This window comes from Ammospiza nelsoni, chromosome 3 (assembly GCF_027579445.1).
Source record: "Ammospiza nelsoni isolate bAmmNel1 chromosome 3, bAmmNel1.pri, whole genome shotgun sequence".
Taxonomy (NCBI): domain Eukaryota; kingdom Metazoa; phylum Chordata; class Aves; order Passeriformes; family Passerellidae; genus Ammospiza; species Ammospiza nelsoni.
Window position 1 is genome coordinate 64,020,162 of NC_080635.1, and position 10,278 is coordinate 64,030,439.

The 10,278-nt window shown below is 42.6% G+C and overlaps 1 protein-coding gene across 1 annotated transcript; it reads right to left on the reverse strand.

Annotated features, from left to right (window-relative positions):
* Positions 1-2,480: 2,480 nt before the first annotated feature.
* Positions 2,481-5,938, reverse strand: FABP7 (fatty acid binding protein 7). Its single transcript, XM_059468096.1, has 4 exons — positions 5,784-5,938; positions 4,986-5,158; positions 4,259-4,360; positions 2,481-2,845 (listed from the first exon to the last, which is right to left on the reverse strand). Exons 1-4 carry the CDS (start codon positions 5,854-5,856, stop codon positions 2,795-2,797), a joined length of 399 nt encoding a protein of 132 aa, XP_059324079.1. The 5' UTR covers positions 5,857-5,938; the 3' UTR covers positions 2,481-2,794.
* Positions 5,939-10,278: the final 4,340 nt, after the last annotated feature.

Below are 10,278 nucleotides of genomic sequence, written 5' to 3' on the forward strand. Positions count from 1 at the left end.
CCCGCCCGCACCTCTCGGGGCCAGAAGCCGCCCCAGGCCGCCACCCCGCTGTCGGACGGCGGCTCGGGCCGTCGCCTTGAGCCGGCCGTGCCCGGGGTGACCTTCAGGAGGTGCCACCCCCGGGTCAGCGCCAGGGAGCTCGCAGGAGCCAAGCCTGGCCGCGGGCAGGGCTGCAGTGGGGTCACCGGCTGGTGCGAGGCGGCCTGAAGGAAGGCTGTGCCCGACACCCCACACCGGTCTCAAGCATCTCTTGGAAGGAAGGAAGGTTTCTCATAGCATACATGTAAAAACGGATCCTGATTACTTAAAAGGCTTTAAAAAACAAAACAAAGCAAAAACCCAAAACCACCCAACTTGATGAAAAATACTATCGAGTACGCCTTTAATACAGCTTAAGGGAACTGATGAGGTATATTGTAAATACAAGTCTCCCCGGCCAAGGTTTTCAGAACTGCTGTTTATTGAAGTCAGAGTAGTTCTGTATAGAGGAAGAGTACTTTGTGTCAGTTTTAGGAGCAGATCACAATAACAATGTCATGAATCCCTGTGGCTACCCTGAAACGTCCCATTGCTCACTGTGCTGTTCCTGTCAGGGCTCTGCAAAGCTGTGTCAGCAGCAGCTGGAAGTCCCATTTGTCAGTATATTTCTCTCATCTGCTCTAAGCAATGTCAGTTACTCCACAGGCACCACTTCTCCACTTCTCTTTCCCGTAATTGACACTAATATTGTTTATATTTAGAATAGGGAAAAGTAACTTTTGTTTACGAGAATACTTTTCTTCTTTGTTTAAAAGTGACTGCAATGCAAAATATTTACCATTCAAGATTTGTTTGTAAACCAAGTCTTAAAAATTTGCCTCTACATTCCTTTCCTAGTATTTAAGAAAAAAAAAAAAACTGGGTTTTTAATTCATGACCCCACAAATCATTTGTTGTGCAGATAAAGGGCAGTATTGGGAAAGCAAGTCTGTTTACTCCAATGAGGGAAAAGCAGCTGCTCCCAACTTTCTGAGAAAAGGTGGCTGGTAAGGACAGTCATGTGGCACATGCACCCACAGGCAAGCAGGCAGCAGCAGAGGGGAGGCAGTATTAGGTACTGAAGCTGAGGATTAAATAGATTGAAAAAAACAAATGGCAAAAGATGCTGCTTAAAAATAACTTGCTATTACCAGTGAAACAGCCCAAAGCATAGACAGTGGAGCTCCCCCTACCACTGGATCACAGTCTACTTTTCATTTCTCTGATTAAGAAAAGACAGCTCTTAGATTTTAAAAACTATCAATGTTCACCAAAATAAATATATTTATAAAGGTTTATAATGAAGGTCTCTGTCTTCTAGCTGTATAGTGTTCCCCACAAGAGAACACAGACTTGAATATTAATTTCAAACTAGTTTTCGTGAAAAAAAATTAAAGCTAACAACACTGGATTTTAGATTTGTATGGGATAGATGCCAGTTATGTGTGAACTTTCATCAGATGAGTTACCCATGTTACCCTATCTATCCAGGGAAGCAAGAAGCCTCTTCCCATATCACGTGGCAGATCTGAAGGATGAGGCCTGGGAAGTTGGGCAAGATGCCCCTCCTGCACCTCTGGCTGCAGCCACACAAGCACTCACAGAGCAATGACCAGCTAAATCCACAGCTCAGCTTTGCCTTTGTTTACAAGGCTGTGAGTAGCTCACCTCCATGTGGGTCTCAGAGTCAGTGTGTAGAAAACGTTGTTTGGAGAGTCTATCGCCTCCATGGTGCCAAAAATCTGTTTCAATTTTCCTAAGAGTAAGGCAGTTTTTCTCACACTGGCCTTTTAGGGATACATTGTTCAGGCATAAGGTTTTAATTTCTCATTTTAAAAGCACTTTATTTTAAATTGCTCACAGTGCAAATTGTTATCTCTTGTGCATATTAGCTATGAAACAACAGTTTTGAGAGGGAAGTGCAGTAGGTTCGTGTTGTACTGTTTTCCTCCCATTGCTGTGGAGACTGATGTAAAGGAGTTACCTTGTTGATCCTTTCATCCCACCCTGTGAAAGACTTCAGTATTTTCATATTAGCAAAAGAAAAAAAAAACAACAACAAAAAAAAAAAAAATCCCAAAAACCCAAACCTATCAAAGCAAATTAAAAATTGTATAACTATTAAAACCAAAAGACTACAAACTCTGGAACACTGTCTGTCAAACTACTGATCTTAATCCGCACTTAGTAACAAATACCCAGTGAAGACAAGAGCTGAAACTTATGTGAATATCTCACTTCTCTGTCTACATAAATAAGTTAAGTTTAGATTTTCCAGCAAAAAGCCAAAGTAAGTTTTTCATTTCCCCAAATACTCTACACTGCATAGAAAGGCTGCTGCATCACTGTGTGCCACATACTTTTCTGGCCTTTAGCTCAGAAAAAGAAACTTTGAACACCTCCCTCCAGGACACTGGAATATTAGCTGATTAAATACAAAAGAAGCACAGGTTCAAAAAACATTTTAATTTTTTAAATTTGTTTTATCTGCATTCCAAAACAATTCAAATATTTATTGTAAAAAAAAAAAAAAAAAAGAGGCAAGTGTTTCAGAAATTTAATGCCAAGTTTAACCTGTTTCACTATATAACACAAGCATGCCAATTTGATGGCATGACTATTTTTTTTTATAAAAAACATCCCCCCCAAAAAAAAACCCCAAAAAACACTTTATTAACCTTTCATGCCAGAAATGTGCATTTTAGCTAAGATAAATCATGGACAGGACATGAATCCATCCAGCTGAAGTAACATCTGGACAGAAGGCAGGTATGCTCTATGCTTTCTCATAGTGGCGAACAGCAACCACATCACCAAAGGTAAGAGTCTGCAAGTCCAAGGGAAAGACAAACATGTTAGAGGCAGGACCATTTTCCACAATGGTTTGACACGTTATGAAATCCACGCTAGATATCAAGGTTGGTTTACATTATGTAATTTATAGAAAAACAAATAAATTAGATCGACATTTTAAATGAACAAGAAGCCAAACCTTAGCTAAGGTTCCCACAAGAAATGATACTTTCCCCTTGCTGCTTTATCACCCAAGAAATGCCTAATGCACATTTACAAGGCAGCTGCTAAAAATGTAACTTACTGTTTATTTTTTTAAATATAGGGTTGTTTTAATACAGATTTAATACTAATTTTCCCAAAGCGTATCCCACTAAGATGAGCAATCTAAAACTCCAAGGCCTCTATACTACTATGCATAAATACAAACTCTAGGAGAACATGTCTTAAAAGAATGCATTCTGTACCCTGTGTAGCTAGAACTACCAAATACTCTAAGTCACTGCAGTTGTGTTCTAGAGGGATTTCCTGAAGTAAATCAGGGCACCGCATTGTATTCAAATTCCAAAGGACAATGTTTTCTGTATATGTGTGATTTGTGCATAGTGCTTCAAAAACAAAAGTATAGGTTTTCCCTTGAAACACTTGCACATTGTGTATCAGTATGATTTAAAGTTTGTATTATTTGCAAGGCTTCATCCACACAGATACTCTGAAGTAATTAGGAAACAAAATAAGAGGTCTTCAACAACCAAGTCTGATAAATTAGTATAGCTGAAAACTTTTTTTTTGAAAGCTACGGCTCTGTGCCATGAAAAGTGCTATCCTGGACATTAGCTATAGTAACTTACAACATTTATGCACCCTATAGTCTTGTTTCTAAGAAGTCTGGAAAAGCAGGTAAATTTAAACTCGGACTTTTCTCCACATTATTGCTGTTTATCCTAGTTTTTAAACACGCTAGGATGACTAAATCCTTTATTTTTAAAAATGAAAATGCTGTTAGGTCCTGCAATATTGAAATTTTATTTTCACAGAAAACTACTTGTTCTGTGTAAGTAAATACTATTTATGGGTGTATACATAAAGCAAGTTTTCAGAGAAGTCCAAATTGCCACTGGCAACAGATAACTTCCTATCTAATCAAGAACTTTGTATCATTACAACTCACCAGGACTTTTTTCTTTGGTTTTTGTAAAAAGTCTAGAAAGAACATATATACTCTGGAAATCCACAGGCTGGCCTGCCTAAAGCCACTAGCAACTTTTAATTGTTTGTAAAACAAGACACAGACCAAACCAAAATAAATATTTTAAAAATCCCTGCTAGCTTTCCTCGCCAACCAGTTTAAGAATTTGCCTAAGTCACAGTGTTCACAAAGTTTGAGGTAAGGGTAAGTTGGGAGTGTTTGTGGTGCATGTGAATGCTCAGTGTACTCCATACTTACCATTACCATTTTGCCATCCTTTATTTCTCTCACAAAGTTTGTCTCTTTGCCGTCCCATTTCTGTACGTGCACTAGCTTCTCTCCATCCAGGGTCACAACTGACTGTGAGATACCCAGAAACACAAAGACATGCCTTTATTTAAGGTACTTGGGATTCTGCTCACACATTCAGCATGCACTCTTCTATTGAAGTCTCTTCAATAGATGGATGTGGATCGAGAATGATAAAGAGTCCCGGCCATTTTAAAGCCAAGGCTATGAATCATCCTCGTTTTAATCATGAAATCCACACAACTCTTGCTTGTGTCGAAGGATGAAAAAATTGTTTTCTCTGAGTTCTAATCTCACAAGAACTTGCTTCAGATGTGCCTTGGAATAATATCTGATGTTAAGCCCCCAAAAGTGCAGGGAAAACGGCATCTGACTATTTTGACTGGGAAGGATTATGCCAAATGATGTTTAGCTTGTGAGAAAAGCAGGCAACTAACACAATTGACACTGGAAGACAGAGAGGGAGCCGGCAACGCGATACACTCAGAAAAGGCATGGGGTGTTTAAGCAGGCAGGGCAAGCAAGACTCAGTGTTGCCTTTTTTTCCTGCCCTTTGCTGCGCTGTAACAAGTTGCAGCAGAAATTACATCTTTTTCTTTTGACCCTACCAATGGCAGAGCCTGGGAGGCAGGGGAGGCAAGAAAAAGAGAGGCGGCTGCAGCCCGAGTTCACTTACTTTGCAGTTTCTGTCATCGGGGGTAGTTTCATCAAATTCCTCTCCGAGTTTAAAGCTGATTTCTGTGTTTTTGAAAGTGCTTTGAGTTCTGATCACTACTTTGTCCCCCTCGGTGCTGATAATCACAGTGGGTTTAGTCACATTCCCCACCTGCCGTGTTGCAAACCCCACTCCTAGACCATTCAAGGGAAAAGAGAAACATCAAACTTCGGAATTTTTACTTTTTTTTCCCCCCCCCACATATCGAAGTACAGAGATCTTTCACCCCGCTCTCCAGCTGCAAGCTGTCCCTGTGAAACGCTGCTTTCTGTTTTTCTCGTGCCCCGGTACCGAGACTCTCCACCGCTACTGTCCGCCCCGCGGTAGCTCCGCGCCCTCCCTCGCCGCCGAGCACGGCAGCTCCGCACTCCGTCCGCGGCCCCACGCACGGCCGCGATCGCTTCCGCCGCTCAGAGTTCCAATTCCTTATCACTCCAGCATAATGATTGCTTTTCTGCTTGGTTGTTTCAAAGTTATCCGCACGCAGCACGTGCTCGTCCTTCACACGCTTCCCATAGCCCGGGGGCATTTCCCGGAGCCTCTCCCACACAAACACACCCGCCGCCCCCAGGTGAGTGACTCGCATCGAATTAGCTCTATGGATGGAAGCACAGCCAAAATCACCCCCTCCATCACCACCGCTGCTGCCAATATCTCATCTACGCCTCTTGCAATAGCGGGGAGCCTTTTAAAATTTTTTTTTCCAGATGGTGAAAAATTCCAGGGTATCCCAAAGTGCCGCCGCCCGGCCGTACCTACCCAGTGCCTTCATATACTCATCGAAGTTGTGGCTGTCTACCAACTTCCAGGTGGCGCAGAAAGCCTCGACCATGGCGGCCGGCTATGAGTTCCAAGCGCGGTGCCGGGGATAGCAGGAGCGCTGATGCCGCCGCGCCGCCCCGCATTTAAAGCCGGCGCCCGGCGGGGAGCCGGAGGCGGGGAGCGGTCGCGGTCCGCCCCCGACGCCCGCAGCGCTGGGGGAGGGCGCTCCCGCCGCCGGGGAGGGGGCGCGGGGTGGCCGGCCGGGCGCTCGGCGGGACGTGGAGGGGGCAGGGAGAGGGGCTGCCTCCGCCGGCCGCGCCACTCATGGCCTGAGCCACCCCGGGGACACCCCCGCCCGCCCGCCGTCACGGGAACGCGCGGGCTGAACGAGAAGCGGGCACCCAGCGTGAAAGGCTACTGAGTGAAAACATGGGATCGTAAAGCTACTGCAGAACGCCAGCTCTAAAAGTTTTCCCATGAAGATTTTCAAGGCCATTTTGGTGCTCACCAAGTACAGATCCCTTTACCCACAATGGCATCTGTATGGATGCTGCCTGAACTTGGTATTTGGTGTTCCTGGCTCTTAAGGGCATCTTGGCTCCACAAGTGTCATCATTTGGAGGTTAAGAATGAAGAAAAAGAGCTTAAAACCTTTTATTTTTCATTTTCTTTTTTCTTTTTTTCTTTTTTCTTTTCCCATCTTCATTCTAGTTGTTCCTCGAAATTTGTTGAAGGCATTAGGTGGTCGTCTTGTCTCATCTTGAGTGCTTTTCAGAAAGCAGCCTGTCTCTGTGGGACATCCCATGGTGCCAGCTTTTCCTGACCTTTGGCTTGGATGGATTCCAGAATAGTGAATACAGCACTTCAGCTCTTGCAACAAAACTCAGGGACTGAGTGAAAGAGAATTTACGTGATTTAGGAACAAAACCTCAACAATTTTCCATCTAGTTCAGCCATACAAAATAGAAACAATTAGGAATACTTTCCTAATATTTTAAAACTAGTTTTTGACCATCATTTGCATTTCATTCAGGCTCTTGTAGTATGGCATATTCTTTGGATGTAGGGCAAATTATATTTCTGGTGGGATTTTGATTTAAGCATGTCAGACACATTGGATGGGGCATTGAGGAGCCTGGACTAGTGGAATGGTCCCTGACCATGGCAGGGGGCTTGGAACTGGATGATCCCTTCCAACCCAAATCATTCTATGACTCTGTGATATTAAATTCTAAATTACTTTAGCAATATTCTCATTAAATGTCTCCTCACCCAGTATTGACAGGAAAAGTTATCTGCTCATACAGATTTTGTTTGCAGTAGCCCTGGAGCCCTTGTTTATTATTCTGGTGCAGATGTGTGCACAGAGCATGGGAGAGCTCGTGCTGTTTTGCTTGCTGGGGCTTGTATACAACCAGCCTCATGGACTTTGTGATCTAAAACTCCTGAAAATGATTCAGTGCCACCCCTGGTAGCTGGACTCCTCAAGCACACTTCTGCCTTGCACCTTCTTCCAGACAGTGCTGCAGCCAGGCCTTTGGGAGGCAGCCTCTTCAGGATCCTTCATAATTTAAGCAGTCATACCTATACTGATGGGACAGCTCTGTTCTGCTATGATTTCTCAATGTATTTAAATAAGACAAGTACTTAGTGGGATGACCTGCCCTTAAGGGGAAGGAAGCACGTAAGAATTTCTTAAGAAAAATATGTTCTTTAACACTTTGCACCATGCTTCAAACATAAAACAGGGTCTGTCAAAATGTTCACATTCCCTCTTAAGCGGATAGGTTGCCAGAGTCCTCACATCATGTTTTATGATGGTGAGATACCACTTGTCTGCATTAGTGATGATTTGGGACCAGGGTAAATCAACAGTACGAAATGTTACATTACTGACTCCTTTGTGGGGTGACAAGCCACAGTTCAAAATGTTTTCCATAGCATCTTATGCCCTGTGTTTGGTTGTGGAGCCTTATGCAAGAGTTATGCCAATGTCAAAAACTAGAACAAGTCATCTTGATTGACATAAATGCTTTGCTATGGCTGAAACAGAGATCTTGGTGTGAAATACACGGACCTGGTGTGCATTTTGGGTTCCTGCACAGGATACCAGCTTGGGGTTTCTTTTGCGCTGTCAGCACTTGGATGGTTTTGACACACTGAGTACTCCTGTGACAAACAGTATCTCTGGAGATTCTGAACAGCCAGGGATTCATTCTCCTTTACACTAAACCCTTTACACCACCCAAGCAGTGTAAGTAGGCACATTTGCAGTCCCTGTACAAGGTCTTCTTAAAAGATGAAAATTCTGCAGCAAGATATCCCTGTGTAATGAGTAATCCTTGCTTCCAAAGGCCATCTAGTGAGACTGCTCTAACCTTCAACCTTCAAATATAGGACAGACGACCTGATTTTGGCTACTTTTCCCCCTGTTATATCCCTGCTTCATATGCTCTCACACATTCAGAGAATGAGGCTGTCAGTCTCATTCAGCCTTCAGTCTGTACTCAAAAGAAAAAAAAAAACATTACTTCTTCAGGAAAAAAAAAAAAAGTGTGAGGGGTATGGGGAGGAAGGGAGCACCACAAGATGGTCACCAGGTGCTGAAGTAGAAAAGTGTGACCATGAGGTTCTGTCATATGTGGATTCCTCATAATCTGTGTCAGGAACTACGGAGCATCTAACCACACCAGCCAGTCACTATAGGCTTAGTGTCTTACTGTAGAAAAGTAAAACTTCTTCTCTGTCCCTCTCTGCATATAATGCAGGCAGGGCTCTCCTGCTACACCAATTCAGTTAATCTCTGTCTTTTCACCATCTTTGTAGTACAATAGTCAGGAATACTATGCTAAGGGGATACTATGTTATAAGACCTTCAGATAACGCAGTGATGATTGCATTATTCAAACATTTCTGGCAATGAAGGTCCAGGAACTGCAGAACATCTTGTACCCATATGTGCAACAAAGGGCAGCAGTGATACCAGGGCCTAACTCCCCTGGTACAAAAGCAGATGTAGGTACTCAGAAGCCTTTTAGGAATTGAATTCCATTGTAAGCCAACAGGATTCACGGTCCTAGCTCACTTAGGCATTTCTTTAAACTCTTTGTATTATGAAACGTATAGGGAGCTACTTTTGAATTAAAGAAACTGAAAATAATGTGCAGCTGAAAGAAGTTTCCTCTATTTATGGACAGCATGCTAGGGTATTCTCAGCAAATTTTAAGCTTGTTTGAAGTCCTGCTGTAAATCTTTGTGCAGCTTTGATCTTAGTGTAATAAAGAAATGAACAGAGTTTAGTGGCTATTGTGTCAGACAGGATGAGTGTGATTCTTCAGGGCTGAGTGTGATTTTGTTTTTGGAGCTGCAGAAAAACATAATGTCAAACAGGGCAGTAGAATGTTCTTAACTAAAATTACTGTGTATGTCTCTTAGCTGTCTAAGAGATTTGCTGATCTCCCTAATAAAAAGAAACCACCTCAGTGCTGTTGGTGAGTCACAGAAAATACCTAGGTTTATTTACTCCATCAATGGACAGCTAATTAGAAATCCCAGGTTCAAAAAGAGATAAATGCCTCATGGAGAAGACATCCACGTATGCAGCTGCACAAGCAAGCGGTCACAGAATGGCCCCAGGTACAAAGCATCTGTATGAATCCAGTTTTGAGCTGTGTAAATGCCATGGGAAGGGTTTTGCTGGAGCTTTGGACCGGATGATAGGTGAGGTGCAAGGTAAGGCAAGGTGTAGGCAGGAGCAGGAAAGACATGTTACCACAATATCCTTTCTAAGAGCATGACATATCTTGGGCAAAACTTAGGAACATGTTCAGCAGGTTTCCTGCCACTGTAAAGCTCAAGCAAAATAATGCCAGGACAGGCTAGCGTTAGACACAAGTCATGTTAAGGTCTAATTCTGGTGTTGGTTGCTAATTGGTGAAAACTAAATGGACTGTGATCATGCATTTCATTCTTGTAGACTCTCTCTTCTGTTACAAATTGGTGTGACATGAGTTTAGGAGAGTCCTGGAAAGTAAACACCCACTAATACCTCATTATGAACTATTAGACATATATTTGGATTGGTTTAAGCTGGGAGGACGGCTGGTTGACAATAATTTAAAGTAAACAAATGCTATGAAATATCTTCAGGGTGTTCTCTGCTTCTGAAAGGCACTTGAGAGGTTGTTAGCTCTTGTTTAATATTACTGTGTCACTTACATTTAGATTACTCAAGTCAGACAATTTCCTCAAAGATTTAGCCTGCATTAAAGCCAGCCACTCTCCTGGTTCCCAGTTCAATTTATTGAAGATGAAGTTCCTTTAATTTTGTGCTATTAGGCCTTTGTTATTTTAATATTTGTCTTTTCTTTCTTTTACATTTAAGAATAGAAAAACTATTTAAAAGCCTTTGAAGTGTAACAGAAATGTCTGATACTGTGTGTCACTTACAATAGCTCTCTAGGTACTGTAAAAAATCAATACAAGAAATAAG

What these genes read in the sequence shown, in the direction of transcription:
- FABP7 (XM_059468096.1), bottom strand. Translation starts at nt 5,856, where the DNA reads ATGGTCGAGGCTTTCTGCGCCACCTGGAAGTTGGTAGACAGCCACAAC. An exon ending in TGAGTATATGAAGGCACTGG is followed by an intron (nt 5,159 to 5,783) that starts GTAGGTACGGCC and finishes TGAATGGTCTAG; the next exon opens with GAGTGGGGTTTGCAACACGG. An exon ending in CCGATGACAGAAACTGCAAA is followed by an intron (nt 4,361 to 4,985) that starts GTAAGTGAACTC and finishes GGTATCTCACAG; the next exon opens with TCAGTTGTGACCCTGGATGG.